This window comes from Protomyctophum parallelum (genome assembly GCF_964188405.1).
Source record: "Protomyctophum parallelum genome assembly, chromosome: 16".
NCBI classification, from domain to species: Eukaryota; Metazoa; Chordata; class Actinopteri; order Myctophiformes; family Myctophidae; genus Protomyctophum; species Protomyctophum parallelum.
Window position 1 is genome coordinate 23201462 of NC_139711.1, and position 17673 is coordinate 23219134.

The window sequence follows — 17673 nt, forward strand, 5'->3', positions numbered from 1 at the left end:
ATCATTTCAAGGCTGTATATTAATTTAATGTCATTGGCAGCAGCTTTCATGACGCAGGACATGAATTGGCAGTGGTGGTGATTTTTACATCCAACAGTGATCATCACCAGTAAGGACATGCAGCAGACTGGTATGTATGGAGCAGTGGGAGTGATATCAGAGATGCTTTAGTTTTGTCCAACACCCACGGGAGCTGCCATGTAAAAATAGTCCAGAGTCAATGTGTAGGTGTGTGCACATGTGTGCGTGTGTGTGTGTGTGTGTGTGTGTGTGTGTGTGTGTGTGTGTGTGTGTGTGTGTGTCAGCCTGGTTGCCAGACAAAAACGTTGCCCAGAATCGAGTGACAACATTTTTAATCCCCAAGTATAGTAATTCCTAGACCTATAAGCTTAAACCATAACTTCACAAAAAACAATGCCTAAAGGTGCGTTCAGACTGGATAGTTAGAGTGGCGCGATAGAGCGCCGAAGTCCTGTCGTCACTCGCTCATCCCCTGGTTCTGCCTCGTTCCCGAAAGTAATTTCTCTATGGAGAATTACATGGGGTCATCTTAAAATTGTTTCGCACCCATAAGCGTTGTGGTCCAAAACTAAACAAGCTGTCTCTGCGTTATTGTCAAGGAGGTGTCTCTGTATCGTTTGCCACAGTCAGTCACTCATACTGTATATCATGGGTGTTAAAGTCAAGGCCCGCGGGCCAAATGTGGCCCGCCATGTCATTTTATGTGGCCCGCCTGCCTCAAGCAAAAAGAATAGCCAAAATATAGGCTTATAAGTAAGGCTGCATGATATATCGAACATGTACCTTCATCAGAGTGGAGAATATAAGTATAAATCAAGTTGAGCAAAGCCACTCTTCTCTGCCCCTCTCTCTAGCAGACACAGTTAACGATCGCTTGTTAAGTGCCTGCCAGACAGACAATCAGATGAAATGAAGGCAGGTGTAGACTAGTGAACTGAACATGTTCTCTTTATCAAGTACTTCATACCAGCCCCTTATGAAACTACTTCTCCCCAAATCCAAATGGATTTAATTTTCCATCCTGAATGGCAGTAACTCGCATACAATGAGAACTGAGAAGATCTCCACAAAGGTTTACTCATCAAAACTGATTATATAACTGTAACCATCAAAGCATGCACTCAACATAATTTATAATGGTTATGTGACCATGGCATGTGCATAATATAAAATCTTATACGTTTTATCTGATATTGATTAATATGGGGGGTGGGTTCAATTAATCGATTATTAATCGGCAGAGCTGTCGACTATTCGATTTGGCTGATGGTCACTTTGTGGCATCCCTACAAGTTACAACAAGTGAGTAAGTGACTATCTCTCTTCCATACTGGTGTGTGGCGTCTCTTGCGTGATATGATGAAGTGGAACGGTGCCAGTAGCCCGTGCACATTATAGGGACAAAGGTGTGTGTGTGTGTGTGTGTGTGTGTGTGTGTGTGTGTGTGTGTGTGTGTGTGTGTGTGTGTGTGTGTGTGTGTGTGTGTGTGTGTGTGTGTGTGTGTGTGTGTGTGTGTGTGTGTGTGAAGAGTCTGAAGACCCATCTTCTCTTTCTGTCATAGTGACATTGTCCTGCATCAGATCATGTCCAAATCAGGTTCTCCAATCTCCAGTAGCCTCTTCAGTTTTTTTAAGATTTTTTGAGTGGTGCAACCACTTCGGAGCTATGTGTGTGGCTGGCTGGGTCTGAGCACTATGTGTGTGGCTTGCTGGCTGGCTGGCTGGGTCTGAGCACTATGTGTGTGGCTTGCTGGCTGGCTGGCTGGCTGGGTCTGAGCACTATGTGTGTGGCTGGCTGGCTGGCTGGGTCCGAGCACTATGTGTGTGGCTGGCTGGCTGGATCTGAGCACTATGTGTGTGGCTTGCTGTCTGGCTGGGTCTGAGCACTATGTGTGTGGCTGGCTGGATCTGAGCACTATGTGTGTGTGGCTGGCTGGGTCTGAGCATACATAGCTAGATAGATAGATAGATATTATAGCAGTGACTGACTGAGACATCGAGCGTGCGTCCGCAACTGGTTGTGGCCCCCATCAAGTGACCTTTTGACCAATGCGGCCCTCGCCCCAAGTTGAGTTCGACACCCCTGCATATGATACAGTCTGTTTCTAGCGAAAATGTAACTAATTCAGTAGCAGTAACAATAGTGTTTTCTCTCTGTCAGTTGAGTCTTCATATCCATATGAGTAAAATGGCCGGGATGACATTATTTTATTAGTGTCTCTTTTGTTTTGTTGTCTCCACCAGGCCGAAGGCATGGGGAGAGAGTATGTTTTGCACCGTCCGTCTGTCTGTGTGTGTCATGTGTGTCCATCCGTGTGTGTGTCTGTCCGTCCGTCCATTACCAGCTATAATCTCCACCACCGTTAACCTGGTCGATGCCAAACTTTGCCCGAAATTTTCCAGAACGGCCTGTTATAGTGCCACTGGGAGGCCGACTTTTGTAAAAAACAAATATATATATATATATATTACTCCTCCAGATTTTGGCCCGTTTTGAACAAAAAGCCTCAAATCATGAACACAACGTGCAATTTACGTGAAATCTTTCACGCACTTTCCTAATAGGCTGAGGAATGTATCCCTGCCTTTTCACATTGACCTGTGACCAACAGGTGGAATTTAACAAAACACATTTTTGGATGAAAATGCCTCAAATCATCCAATTGCCATCAAAGGCGTAAGAACATGGCACCCTTGTGTGAGAGAGAGAGAGAGAGAGAGAGAGAGAGAGAGAGAGAGAGAGAGAGAGAGAGAGAGAGAGAGAGAGAGAGAGAGAGAGACACATCGGGAGTCAGGACACCTGTTTACCCGCGCAGGGATTCGATATCCTCTCATATGGGTGATGATTATTCCACGGTGAATGTCTTTATAGCGGCAGCCAGATGAAAGACGTTGGCTGAGCTTCATCAAAGCACTGCACTTTGAGGTTGTCACTCACAGTAGTAAAAGCTTCTGTATCGAGCAGCAAGACAAAGGTTTCACTGTCTCTCTGTCACTCTCTCTAACCCCCTCCTCCCCCTCCCCTTACTGTCTCTCCATATGTTACGGTAGTTAGTTATCTCGGAGCCAGTGCAAATGCTACTGTTGGTCTGTGTGTGTGTGTGTGTGTGTGTGTGTGTGTGTGTGTGTGTGTGTGTGTGTGTGTGTGTGTGTGTGTGTGTGTGTGTGTGGTGTGTGTGTGTGTGTGTGTGTGTGTGTGTGTGTGTGTGTGTGTGTGTGTGTGTGTGTGTGTGTGTGTGTGTGTGTGTGTGTGTGTGTGTGTGTGTGTGTGTGTGTGTGTGTGTGTGTGTGTGTATTTGTGTAAGCGAGCGCGTGTCTGTCTTTGTTGCAGATTACATTATTTATCATAAATTAATTCACACGCATGAACAACACGAGTGGGTTGAGAGAATAGCCTGTGGCTGTCAGGGACCATGCTGTTAAAGGTAGTGGTACACTGCTACTGAAGTACATAGTTGCACGCACGCACACGCACACACACACACACACACACACACACACACACACACACTACTGCAAAGTATTATACTACAGCAGTAGTGTACGGTAAATCAATTTAGGATTAGGAAAACCTTCACTGACATTAGACATGAGAATGAAACAAGTGGCTGCAGCTCAGTCAGATCAGACGCCTAGCCCCAAGCCCTTTGATTGACACATGGATGTATAGAGTCACCGCGGGACACATTTGAAAGGCGTGCGTGCGTGCGTGTGTGCGTGCGTGCGTGCGTGCGTGCGTGCGTGCGTGCGTGCGTGCGTGCGTGCGTGTGTGCGTGCGTGTGTTGAGGCTCTTCCTCAGCTAAGCGAACAGCACAGCGCATAAGAGGCCCGTGTGTTATTCTAAGAAGTCAAAAAGCAATAAGCATCATGTTGTATCTGCCTGTTTGTACAGTGACTGTATTCCGCATTAAGCTACTCCGGTAGCATCACTGTGTTATAAGCAGTCCCTTAAGTTCCATCAAAGCCTCATTGTGTTTTTACAGTTTCAGTATACAGTGACTGAATACCAATTGTTAAAATACTCTCATTCTCTCACTGTTTCTACAGTGTGAACTTGTAGAACGGCTATTTTCGGCGCATGCATGTTTGCCTTATTAAAATACTCTCGTTCTCTCACAGTTTCTACAGCGGCTGTATGGCTCTATTCCTTATTAAAATACATGTTGGTCTGTACTCTCCCCCCCCCCCCCCCACCCTCCTTTTTTCCCACTACACCAAAGACAAAGGCAAAGACCTTTGTCTTTGCCGAAGATCACAGATCTACAAACTCGCAACACGTCGCAAGGCATTGTGAGCTTGTAGAACGAACCGCTATTTTCAGCGAATGTTTGCCTATTATGATGACATGATGCATGCCCATAACAGGGATGCTATGGTTCATGTGGTTAAAGAACCCCCCCGCCACCCCACCCCCCCCTCCCCCCTGCCTTCACTTGTGTTTCTCCAGTGACTGTATTGTATTCCTTATTAAAACACACTCATGCCCTCACTGGACAGGAATATAACGGAATAACAGCAAACTTTTGTTTACTTGGTGAAGAAACATCCGCTATGCTGACAAGTATAACGTCTGACCACAAAGCCTTCATGGTATGCACTGACACACACACACACACACACGCACACGCACACGCACACGCACACGCACACACACGCGCACGCACACACACACACACACACACACACACACACACACACACACACACACACACACACACACACACACACACACACACACACACACACACACACACACACACACACACACACACTTCTAATTTTGGTTGTTATTGTGCATGCTGGGCGGTTCTATACTACAATGAGCCTCAAATGCACCCTTCCAATATTTCATCTGTGATGAAACAGACTGACAAGAAGGGTGGTTTTAAGAATTTTGCATGCATTATTAAAGATATGTCATGAATGCAAAGAGAATTACAATCAGTTGTATTTAGCAAGTGCATACATGGACATTCACTTTGTATATTTTAAGCCATTGAGGAGTTAACAGAATCCTATATGATGTGAGGGTACCTTATCCTCTTTTTGTGGATTAGATATTGTGAAAGCAAAGCATCTATGTTGAATCTGGATCTATACAAAAGATACAACGTGATGCCATTAGGAAATAGGAATGTCATTGTGGGAAGTATGTGTAGCCTGTATAGCAAACACACTTGCTCAATAAAACAAACAATTAAATGAACACTGTTATTTATTTTTTTACATCATTTTTATCCCACGATTTTGCCACCCATTTCTTCACCCAGTGTCAATTACACGTTATTCCGACCAGTTCCATTCCCCTCCATCAGGCGCCCCGGCATGGCCAGGGGGAGGTAGTTTAGAGACCAGGATTACAGCATGTTTTTTTTGTGAGGGTACCTACCCTAGGGGACACGAGGAGAACATGCAAGCTCCACACTCCCCGCCTCGGGTATGGGCACTGATGTCGTGGAGGAGGGAACACGCCCCCAGTACCCACAGCATCCCCAGTGGGAATCAAACCCAAGGCCTTCTAGCTGTGAGGCGACAGCACTACCGACTGTGCCACCCTGCCCCCGTGAACACTGTGTTCTAACTACAATACAACGCTCTACACCAGGATGAAATCACCTTTTTAGGTGTGCTACGGTTGCTACCAATCCCCTCAGACTCAACAGGTGTCTCCAACTGTCTCAGTGTTCCCCCGTTGGCCGGTACAATCCAGATACAAACGCTGTGGCAGCGACAGTGAAGCTCTGAGCCTGAGATCAATGGAGCATATTTAAAATACATTAGAGAGCCGTTCTGCTGTCCTGCTCCGGTGATGAAGCATGCAGCGTGGCATCTGCGCCAAGGCGCTCGCCCGACATCTCCCGTCCGTCCCCAGCTGTTTTAATCCCGACATAGAGGTGCGAAGCGCGTGGCCGCAGGTCCGACAGCTGTTCCAGATTGTCCCGCGGGCAGGCAGGGCAAGGCCGGGCGGGCTCCCCATCGGCCCAGGGGGTCAAGGGGTGTCAGCTGCTGAGGGCAGAGGAGAAAGGAGATCCGTGCTGGCCCCACATGAGCCCCTCCCATGAGTCGCTCTCTAACTCACTCACATTAAAGTGAGCTCTGTAATCACTGCCGGGACTTGGACTACGATGTGGTTATCAAACGGCATATTTCAGAAAGAAATCTTAAAAAGACCGGGGGGCAAAGAGGCATTAAGAGAACATTTGTATATGTGGATGAAAGCGAAAAGTATAGACAGACCTTGCATCAGATTTATTGAGGTGGTGTGCGTGCGTGCGTGTGTGTGTGTGTGTGTGTGTGTGTGTGTGTGTGTGTGTGTGTGTGTGTGTGTGTGCGTGTTCGTGCGTGCGTGCGTGGCAGGGGGGATGTCATTAGCATCTCCAGAGAGAGAGAGAGAGAGAGAGAGTGGGAGAGAGTGGGCAGAAGGAAAGAGGAGAGAGTGAGCGTTAGGAGGGTTGAGGGAAGAATGACTCTTTTGTTGCAATTTGGTTTTTAACTCCCCAAAAAGAATAAGAGAACAAACACATTTTTAACAAAGGCGGAGCTCTTCAAGTTCATCCCATTGGGGCACAAGGTGGGCTCCAACTGTGGGTTAGCATGCAGTGATCTCCTCACTCGCTTCAGACCGGGCGGATGAGCTTTGATGTGCGAGGAACAGACACTCTGCTGCCTTGAATGAGAGCAAAGGAAAAAACACTCCCTGGAAAGACTATAGGCCTTCTTTCAAAAGCTGGGTGTACTGCGCACAGACCGGGTATACGGACTATCGACAGGGTACGGAACCTGGCACATAGTCAACCCGTAACTTCCCCTGTGAAGCTTAATTAATTTATACTGACTGCAATATTGCCTTTTTATGCCTCTGCATAAAAGCTTGTGCTGGAGAAGGATAATCTCAGGCTTTCACAAGTGAAAGACTTGGAAGTGAATAGAAATGGCTGCCTGATGAATGATTCTTGATTTAGGACCAGGGACCAAAACAATGCTATAAACAAGGCTTTAAGAAACACACACGGGGCTTTCACCAAAATACTACATAATGCTTTTTGGTTAAATGGGCATAGTGATTTAAGGAACCCCTTTTGGTGTTTTACCCCTTCAGGCCGGGAACCCATTTTGGGGTTCTGAATACAGAAATGTAAATTATTTGATGCTGCTATATAAATAGTTGAACTTTTTCAGAAAACTCAGGATTTAGAGGTGTTTTTAGAATCGACCTTAGGCCTAAATGGGTTCAAGGGGAACTTTGCTGGCATTTAATGTGAATCCTATCATTCTAGTATTGTGACATGAGAACAAGTGACAATACTTCTCAATGTGTTCCGTGTGTCGAGAGCTTGGGCTGGGACATTGACACTACTAGCCTACATTAAACATTATACACATTAGTTTACGCAGGCCAGAGAGTTCTCGACACAGAATGCAGTTTTGTCCTCCTTAAAATAGAACAGAAAGGATGTTAAATATCAACAAAGTTTCCCTTTAATTAAACATCAACATGACTCAAGGCCTTTAAACTCTGGTGATGAAACCAGCCACATTGGTCATGTGTTTTGTGTGTTTATCCTACTTTCATATGCTGTGTATTTTAATTATTTATTCAGCAACAACAGTATTATCTATCTAGGCATACAAACGCTGCAGGACACAACTCCATTATTGTGTAGACTTACAATAGACTGTATGAATACTGTATATCAAACACAAGTACAGCATACAGTACGCACGCACACGCACACGCACCCGCACAGTGCGCACACGCACCTCACCAGACCCAATTTGGAAAGTCAATTTGGGATCAGGAGACCAATTATCTTAATTATTTTCCTTTCCATCCAACCCCTTTCTCTCTTCCTCCTCCACTTTCTATTTTAGCTGTGTTTGCATTTGTGCATATTTTGATGAGTGTATTTCACAGCACGGAATTACTCTCAAACTCTGGGCGTCTCCCATATTATCTGGCCATCGGAACAAATCTGCTTTTTGTGTTCTTTAATATCAAGAGACTAACTTGATTCATTTCCACTGTGAAAATGCCTTGCCTAACTCACGGCAGAAGATGAATAATGGCAGTGCATGTATAAAGGCTGTTATTGCACAGTGCGTGAAAACTTAAAGAAACAACTGTTGCACCTTCGGGGCCAGTTTGTTCACTTGCACTATTGCAACAATAAAACATGGCCACGCAGGCCATGTTTTATTGTTGCATTTTGCATTTTGAGTTATTGCTCAACTGCTCCTTCACAATGCAAGATGACAGCATCTCGCCAAGCACGTTTGTAGAAAATAAGGTAATTATCATGTGATGGATTTCACCTGTGCCCTGGGCACTTAACCCTGTTCATGTCTCAACATGGTGTTCACAGCAGCCCGTAGCTGCTGTGGCAGCGAACTGCTGTGGCAGCGAACTTATGTGAAATCCGAAAGAATAATTGAAAAAAGTTGATGAGTTTATAGCTTAATGCCTACCAAAACATGTTTCATCTTGATAATGATTCCCTATCGTCAGTGTTTATGGCCATGGGAGTGTTTAGGGCATGTGTTATCATTAATACAATATTCAGCGCTGGTCATTAAACCATGCTGTGCAGATTTGGATCAAATTAAAGGGTGCCTGGTCAAACCTATGGTATATGAGGGATAAAGATGAAGCTGCACAATAGAGGAGGGATTTGAAGTGCAATGTCGACATTCCACTGTGAACCAGACTGGATACCAATAGCAACGCAGTAGTCAATAATAATGAAAGGAAGGGAAAACAGAGATTACATATATATTCATATTTTATTTATATTTCATTTCTGGGAGGATATCTTGTACACCAAATATCCCATTGGCAGTTAAGCGCATTCAATGTGTTCAGAAGCCAGAAACAGTCACTTGGTTTTACAAACACAAATACAAAATAAAGATAAAACACAAAATAATGAACTGCATGTAAATAACATACAAAAAGAATCCCATGCCTACTCAGTAGGTAACTTCAACATTCCAGCTCTCAAAGTTGTGGATATTTACACTTCAGTTTTACAAAAATATAGTTTTATAATTCTTCTTCTTTTTTTTTTCTTTTTGCTTACATTCTAAATGAAATGAAGCGGTGGTGCCCTCATGTCTCGTCCCTTTTAACCGTCTGAGCATAAACGTACATTCTGTAACAAAAATATCCCCCTCCACCCCTTAAGGCGTGATGCGACCATGCATCCCCTCTTTGCGCGCAGCCCAAGTCGCAAGTATCAGCAACGCTCCACAGAAAGGCACCAAAAACGAGATTGTTTGTCTGGTTTTGTTGTTTTTAAGTGAAGGTATTTTTTTCTCTCTCTCTCTCTCTTTTCTCTTTTTGTCCACATAACAGAGCAATATGTCACATGTGAGAAAGAGAGAAAGAGAGATAGTACCAGTGGATGATATTTACAAAATAACAGAAAGTAACATCACTCTTACTCATGCTTGAATACTTAAGTGCTTCTTTTTGTCTTTTCTTTTTTCTTCGCCAAACAATGTCAAAAACATATCACAGCATCATCACTACATAATAGAGAAAGTATTGAGAAAATATGGCCCTGCTCACTTCAAATAATACAATGCAAATTATGCAAATAGGTTTTCACATCAATGGTACCAAAGAATGATAAAAACAAAACATGGCACGTCTACAGTATACATATACGGTAGCTTATGTATATCATTGAATGTCTTTAGTAATGTTTGAGCGTCTGCAAAAGGGCAAAGCGTGCCTCGACATGGTGACACGGCGTCCTGCCAGCGTTCATCCCGTGAGCTTGTCTCTAGGTGTCTGTTCATCAAGAGGAGCAACCTGCCTCTCGCCTCATTTGAAGTGCTTTACGGAGGGGAAAGAAATCCCTTTTTGTCTTATCGTCTTTGCTCAGTCCTTGACATGGGGGTATTTCTCTTCTCTTTTTCCAGGTAAACCTCAAGGATTCACCCGACACACTGACAGAAAAAAGTGCTTTCTCGGATGGCGGCGGGGGGGGGGGGGGGGGGGGGGGAGGTGACGTTGACGTTTTGATGCTGATTTCTTCCCCCTCGACGAACCTTAAAGGTGGACCGCAACGTTGTTTTCGTCTTAAAGTGTCATTCTTTTGGGATTTTCTCTCTCTCTCCCTTTAGCAGATCTCGATTGTCCTCGGGGAGAGAGTGGTCTGCATGTCCGACAGCGGCGTGGGGACCGGGGAGCTGTAGATGTGGGACCCGATGGAGGAGGCGAGGAAGGAGGAGGTGACCTGGGACTGAAAGGTGTTGGACATGGACACCGACGGGTAGGTGGTGGCGATGGACGGAGAGGGGTAGGAGGTGTGGACAGGAGAGGAGTAGCAGGAGGTGACCGGGGAGGAGTATGAGGAGACCGGGGAGGGGTAGGAGGAGGTGAGCGGGGAGGGGTAGGAGGTGATGGGCGAGGGGTAGCTCGACGCAGGCGAGGCGGCCGAGACGGAGGCCGCGGCCGCCGTCACCGCGGCCCCTCCCTTCTCCGCCTTCTTGTCTTTCTGGCGGAGGTGAATCTTCGTGTGCCTCTTGCGCTCGTCACTGCGGGCGAACTTGCGGCCGCAGATCTCGCAGGCGAAGGGCTTCTCACCGGTGTGCGTGCGGATGTGCGTCGTCAGGTGGTCGCTGCGGCTGAAGTTGCGCATGCAGATGCGACACTGGAAGGGCTTCTGGCCCGTGTGGATGCGGATGTGGCGCGTGAGTTCGTCCGAGCGCGAGAAGCGCCGGTCGCAGGTCTCCACGGGGCACGCGTACGGCCGCTCGTGCGGCGGCGTCTTGCTGGGCCGCGTGGGGTACTTGCGCATGCGACTGGGCTTGATCAGCTGCGACTGGTAGACGCTCTTCAGGTCCTGGGAGCCCGTCTGCGTGGCGAAGGCTTTGATGGTGGACAGTGGGGTGAGGGAGGGCTGGCCCGTCTGGTTCTGGAAGGGCTTCTGGTCCGGCGACACCAGGCTAATCTCGCCCTGCTGCTGGGGGAACAGGTAGTCTGGGATCATGGGCACGGGGAAGCTGGCGCCACAGGTCTTGCCGTTGGGGTAGGCAGGGGGAGGGTACTGGAGGGAGCCTCCGGCCGGGCTGGGGAACGCCTGGCCCGGGTCGGGGAAGATGTCGGGGTTGGAGCTGGAGTAGGTGGGGGCGGCCGAGTAGATGGGGTTGGGCTCGCTGTGGTGGATGGAGCAGCTGAGGCTGATGGAGTTCTGAGAGGAGGAGCTGGAGGAGGAGGAAGACGAGGTGGCGATGTGAGAGGAGGCGGAGGAGTTGGCGTTGATGCCCACCAGGCCGCTGACCAGGCTGAAGAGGGGCTCTGCCCAGAGGCTGTTGCTGCAGTTGGAGGCCGGCTCCAGGGTGAAGCGGCCCGTGTACGAGATGGGGGGCAGCCTCTGGGTGGAGTATGTCTGCTCCGCCTGCATCGACTTCTCGCAGTTGAGGGAGATGTCGGGTAACGTGTCTGCACGGAGCAGAGAGAGAGAGAGAGAGGACATTAATCAACTTGTCGATATTCAGACACAGGGAGAGGGCAGTGTGTCACCCTCCCACACACACACACACACACCACATCAGCTGGTATACCTCCAACATGCATGCACTCACACACGTAACGCACCTGTACACGCACCCGCACGCACACACTTGGATGCATGTTGCACATGCAGGCGCACGCACGTATACACACACACACACACACACACGCACACACCAACCTCATAACTCTTATACTGGCTGACTATTTCAACCTATAAAAGAGCTGATGTGCAAGCTGATCAATCTGCATACATGCAACCCCCTCAACCATTTTTTCATCATTCCCTCACATTCTCTCACCTCCCTCTAGCAGACACAAGCGCGCACACACACATGCGCGCGCACGCACACACACACACACACACACACACACACACACACACACACACACACACACGTTCTTGAAGCCCATCACATAGCCAACAGCAATTGATTACCTAAACTGCAGTTCAGCTGGTTTTAGGAATGCAATTTGAATTGAGCTGTAGGAGTGTAGAGGTATGCAGTGACTGAGCACCATTTGAGTCCTCTGAGAGTCAATACAGGGCTTCCATTAAATTAGTTTCTTACTCTATATTTATTTACATTTTCCCTGTTTTGTGTTTAATGTCAGCTCAAATTTGAGAATGTCTACTGCTACACACATTTGATTTGCCAGTAAACCCATAAGGGATAACAATATCATCATTCCAATAATAATAATAATTATTATTATTATTATTATTATAATAATTATTATTATAATAATAAGGGTAATAATAGTAATAGTAATAATAATAATAAGTCTTGCAGAGTTGAACTCTTTGAGTTAAAATGTAGTTAATAATAAGCTGAACGCAAATAATGATCTAAGTTAAGCAACTATTTATTCATGCCACAAACTCCACTCCACTCCACTCCAAAGGTTCTGTGTTGATTTATTTTCTGTTCTGTAGTGTAACGTTATAATCTGTGCCATCATCATGTTGTAAAAAGCGTTCAGCTGCAGCAGTCAGTGTCTTACCTCCTGCAAGATGGTCAGCAAACTGCTCTCCGGGCTCTCCCGAGCCGAAGCCTCCCGCACCCTCGGGCGCGGAGGCCGTGAGGAAGGGGGTGCCCGCCGAGCTGAGCATCATCATCTCCTCCAGCTTGGGGTAGTTATCCATGGGGGAGTGGGGGAAGCTCAGGGGGTCCGAGATCTGCAGGGCCGGGAGGATCATCTCGGTCTTGGTCGCAGCCATCCTCCTCCGGAGCTGAGGGACGTGGGGCTGCTGCGCTCTGCGTCCGGACGGCAGTGCGGTGCTGTGCTGTGCGGGGAAGGAAGCTGCAGGGCGCACTGGGTTGGTTGGTGGTGCTCGATGATCGCAGGTGGGAAGGAATCACTTTTTTTTTTAAGTCCAGCTCTCTGTGAGCGCTGTCACTGTCAGACGGATGCTTTTTTCCCCGTCGAGCTCGCCGCTTCTCTCTCCCGCGCCGTCTTCTCTTGTTTGTTTTCTCTCTTTTTGTTTGTTTTCAGAGATGAGTAAAGATCCAATTGTCTTCTTCTTTTTTTTCTGTTTTTGTCAGAAATCAGAAGTGTCCTTTTGTACTCATTCCCCTATGAATCGAGATCGGTCAATGAATTAATCTTGATATGCTCAAGAAAGACGTATTAAAACCATATCCAGTAATGACGTGTTCACCAGTCTTGGGGTGGAGTGTTGTTTTTAATTCACTTTTCTTTTTGTAGTTTTGTTGTGTGCAATGTCGGGGCAGATATCGCTGTGTTTGTCTATCTGTGTCTTGCTCTAACGGTTGCTCTGTGCTGTGGGCTGTGAGGGCTGTCTTGGCTGTTCAGAGGTTTCCCCGTGTCTTTTATACCCTCCTGCCTCCTGACGTAGATGTCCATATTTGGATCGGAGGAAGCCCATATTTAGGCACTGCAGTGGAGGACACATGACGCCGGCCGGGGGGAAAGAAGCAGAGACAAGTTCATATTAAGATCTCTCGCTGTGAATCGCGCACACATAGCTGCACTTTCCTCTGTCCCGAACCAGCGTATATATATGGGCAAAGTAGGATTACTCCCGTGCCATAGCGGCGCGTTTCTTGCATTCTCCCCCGTTTGCCTCGTAGACTCGAATCGGATTTCCCCATCTGTGCAGGCAGGCTGCGCGCTTGCCGGAAAACCTGCTCCGCCGTGCCTTATAAGGTCGTGACTACATAAGGACCTATTCCGGTGGGTTTCCATTTCCCGTTGCCCTTATTTGGGACTTCCTGAGGTATAGCGCTGCCGATCGCTGCTTGGCAGTGAATGAGAAGGCTGGAGCGCAAATCATGTCCAGCAGCGTCTCTCTCTCTCACACACACAATAAAGTAATGTCAGCGGCAGTATATTCTGACTGCGACTCTGTTTTGAAGCGCAGCCTTCACACAGGACAGGCTACAGCTGAACTTTGTGCTGCACTATTTAAACGAAGAAGGAAAACAAAACATACAAGAAGCCATGCAGCATTGTATTAGTAGGCTTAGCTATAATAGCCTATAGTAGACGATCACTCCACGAGACGATAGTTTTAGTTGGCTATAGATTCGGTTGTCTTACAGCCTACAACTATCGATCGTCCAAAAATGTAGCCTATGATGGTTGGACCAACCGATGTTATTTTCTTTGCAAATCCAGCATTCCTTTGTAGTTTGTGTCTGTGTGTGCGCAATTTAGAATTTAGTAAAGGTCATTTTGCAGACGGTCTAATTTTTCAGACGGTCATCGTGGCGCTTGACAGAAAAAAAATAGCTTGAAGATCAAAATATTTTCCGCAAGCGCGACAACACCAATAAGTCTAAAACCAGGCTATTCAACTTTAGTTTTGTGTTATAGTGCACTGCAAACAAATGTGGCAATAGTCCTCCTTCTGGCAATGGCATGCATTCTTTTCACAATAGCCATGTGCATGAGCCCTATTTGTATTCCTATAATCATGTTAATGTTAATTGATAGTCTGTAGGCCTATAGGCTATAGCCTGTTTATGTTATTGTATAGCCTAAATAGATGTCGTGCTTTGGGGATTTCTTTGTATTGTTTATTTTTGCTATTACAGAGCAAAAAGTCTGGGAACTGTTGTCTACAACAGCAATAAACTCCTAAATTAACTTTGGCTCTTTAGCAGTGGGGGAATGCTCTCTCCACTATGTCATTGATTAATGAGAACAGATTGGCCTGGATGCTGACGCGACGTGCGGGGCGATCCGTCTAATTGAGGGGTGTCCCCGGCTCAATATTCGGGGAATCTCTCTGCCACTCAGCGGCCTAATGGGCCGCATTAACAACTCTGCCAGGACGCCTGCGGGGTACCGATGGATGTCCCCCCGGCTGTTCCGGATTCGGTAGCCGCGCCGGCACTCCTCGCTGACGGGAAATCAATGTGTTTCCCCTCGCTGCTGACTGGATCTATATATGCGAGCAGGGCTCATTGGTAAACATTCTACGTGCTGGTTACAGTATAGCCTACGAGGGGACAGACGGAGACGTGCAAGACTCAAGGAGAGGGCTGCGTAATCACGCCAATCAAATACAAATTGATTTAAAGTGATTTGATTGCGTAGGCCTATACCAGGAGGAGTTTCCATATAAAAAAAACCGTGTTAAATTGATGTCTCAAGATGCCTGCCAATTGCCATGATCCGCAGACCGCAGGTGATGTGACCGATGCGATGTCATGGGGGGGGGGGGCAGGCTTATGAGGTATAGGAACATGCATGAATGCACTCAGGATACACAACTACAAATATATAGCCTACATGCATGCAAGATGCAAACATGCTATAGTAAAATGTTTAGATCAACAGCTGGCACGACACTGCATAGGTTTTAAGGTTTGGATTCTCTCCCAGTCATGCAGGCATTCCCTTTCAACCCCGTTTACCCCCATTAGAGTGATGAAGTCTGTCATTTATTATGGATGGTCTAACTCTGGAGCATTGCAGACTCCATGATGAAGCCCAAACAGGCCGAGAGAGAGAGAGAGAGAGAGAGAGAGAGAGAGTCCATTTTTCCTTATACTAACCCAGGGAATATAATTATACAGCTGAGCTCTACACCATGTGGCAGTGACTGCCAACTATAGTGTATATTGATGGTGTTTTTCAATCAGTTTACTTAAATTATCTCCACTTTGCTTTCTTTACAGTTATTAGCCTATTAGTTTTACCACTTGTATTAGGCCTTTTATAATCATTTTTTAACACAATCATGCTGCTGTTACTCTGGCATTATGACATATCATAATAGCACATACACGTATGGGCATGTGTCAAATGAAAATCTTTATTCATTGAGAGCCGTTCAAAGAAGTTAGACTTTGAAATTACGGATGCAGACATTTGTGATGAGGATGTTTGTGATGGGCGTCCTGCAGTGGTATCATCTATAAAGCAGTGTTTCCCAAACCCCCACATTGACACTAATTATCCCGCGGATCCCCATTTGAAAATATATGCCAGGGACCCCCATAAGAGAAGAGTTTTATGGCTCTAGTGATTCTCAACCCATTTAATTTCAAGGACCCCCAGTTTGACATGCATTAGTCTACGGACCCCCCATTTGATGGCATTTCTATCTCCCCAATCCCCAATTTATATTGTAAAATCAATTTTACTCTGAGAGTGTAGGCCTACAAATGGAACCAAATGGACCCTGTGTGTACAAATTTGGTTCCATTTGTACACTCTCAGAGTTACAGACCTATAAGGGTCCATTTGGTTCCATTTGTATACACTCTCAGAGTTACAGACCCATAAGGGTGCATTTGGTTCCATTTGTACACTCTCAGAGTTACAGACCCATAAGGGTGCATTTGGTTCCAAACTCATTTAGCTGGTGACCCCCTGGAACTCCCTCAAGGACCTGTACATAAAAATGTACAGGTCTGAACTAACAATACTACTGTGATTCCCAAAATATATAGCAAACACATTTAAAATGTACAGTCCTAATCTGTAAGTTTTATGTATAGGCCTACGGTAGGCTATACTTATACTTTCCTGGCAGAGATCTGGTATAGCTACAAATGTAATGCCTGGGATTCAAGCCCTGTTCTCCAGCATGGTTGAACCAAAAATAGCGGATTCACATGGACATCAACCGATAGGTCCAGGCGAGCCTGCTGGCTCAATTGCATTTGAGTGATGAGTATACTGGTGATTATCGGTTGATATAACATTCGAAGCGGGTGGACCAAAACACCTAAACCAGGGGTGCCCAGGAGGTAGATCACCATCTACCAGTAGATTCTTTTTTGTTTGCCAACTGCAACTTGAATTAAGGTGACTTGATTGATTGGCATCAAATAAGAGACTGTCAGCTTAAACACAAATTGCAATAGTTTGCTTTCAATAGTGTTGCACACACAATCATCAATACAATTACAAAGTCATATACAAATAACTATACGAATTCCATTTTCCTCTCTCTATTTCCAATTCCGCTTGTCTTACATGTAATGCCAGTGCTGCTATTTTCAGCAATGGGATAATACTTTTGTGCGTGTGTATATCTTGTTGAGCTGGCCATTTTGAAATGAGCTCTCAAGTCAAAAGATTGTAGAAACCCCTGACCTAAACACTCAGCAAGAGCTGAATGTATCACGACGCAACAATTTGTGAGCCTTTTATAGATTGGCTTTTTGCAATTCGTCCTAAAGTATAAATTACGGCTTAAATGGTTGAGTCACTCTGGATAAAAACTGTCTGCTAAATTGTAGCCTAACCCTAGATCGTAACAAAAGCTGCACATTGTGAAACACAGTGGTGATCTGCTATAGCTGTGACACAGACGAAATGTGTTTTGCACTGCATGTCACTGTCTGAGACGATCTCTCTCCATTAGGCTGGCTGAGACTGTATCATCCGCAAACCCAGTTAGACGCGGGTCCGTCCTGGCAGGGGGATTCACCCGGATTAGTTTGGGGAGACGGTCTGGATGTATAAACGTGGCTGAGTCTGAGCAGCCGTGTGCCGCGAGGTGCCGTAAGGTACGTGCATGGCGAGCAGAGCCAACGTCCTGTCTCCATCTATTGCTGCTGTCATGCATCAGTTACGGAGGTCGATAAATACACTGCGGTGAGGGGGCGGGGGGGGGGGAGGCAAATAAATAAATAAAAAAGGAAGAAA

The 17673-nt window shown here is 46.3% G+C and overlaps 1 protein-coding gene across 1 annotated transcript; it reads right to left on the bottom strand.

The window, feature by feature from the left end:
• Window positions 1-8782: 8782 nt before the first annotated feature.
• Window positions 8783-13335, bottom strand: egr1 (early growth response 1). Its single transcript, XM_083785288.1, has 2 exons — window positions 12547-13335; window positions 8783-11469 (listed from the first exon to the last, which is right to left on the bottom strand). The coding sequence occupies exons 1-2, from the start codon at window positions 12761-12763 to the stop codon at window positions 10145-10147; spliced, it is 1542 nt and encodes a 513-aa protein (XP_083641414.1). The 5' UTR covers window positions 12764-13335; the 3' UTR covers window positions 8783-10144.
• Window positions 13336-17673: the final 4338 nt, after the last annotated feature.

Bases quoted from the DNA above. Each gene is read 5' to 3' on its own strand.
- egr1 (XM_083785288.1), bottom strand. From the start codon at position 12,763: ATGGCTGCGACCAAGACCGAGATGATCCTCCCGGCCCTGCAGATCTCG. The intron at 11,470-12,546 runs GTAAGACACTGA...TGCTCCGTGCAG, and splicing joins TGCTGACCATCTTGCAGGAG to ACACGTTACCCGACATCTCC.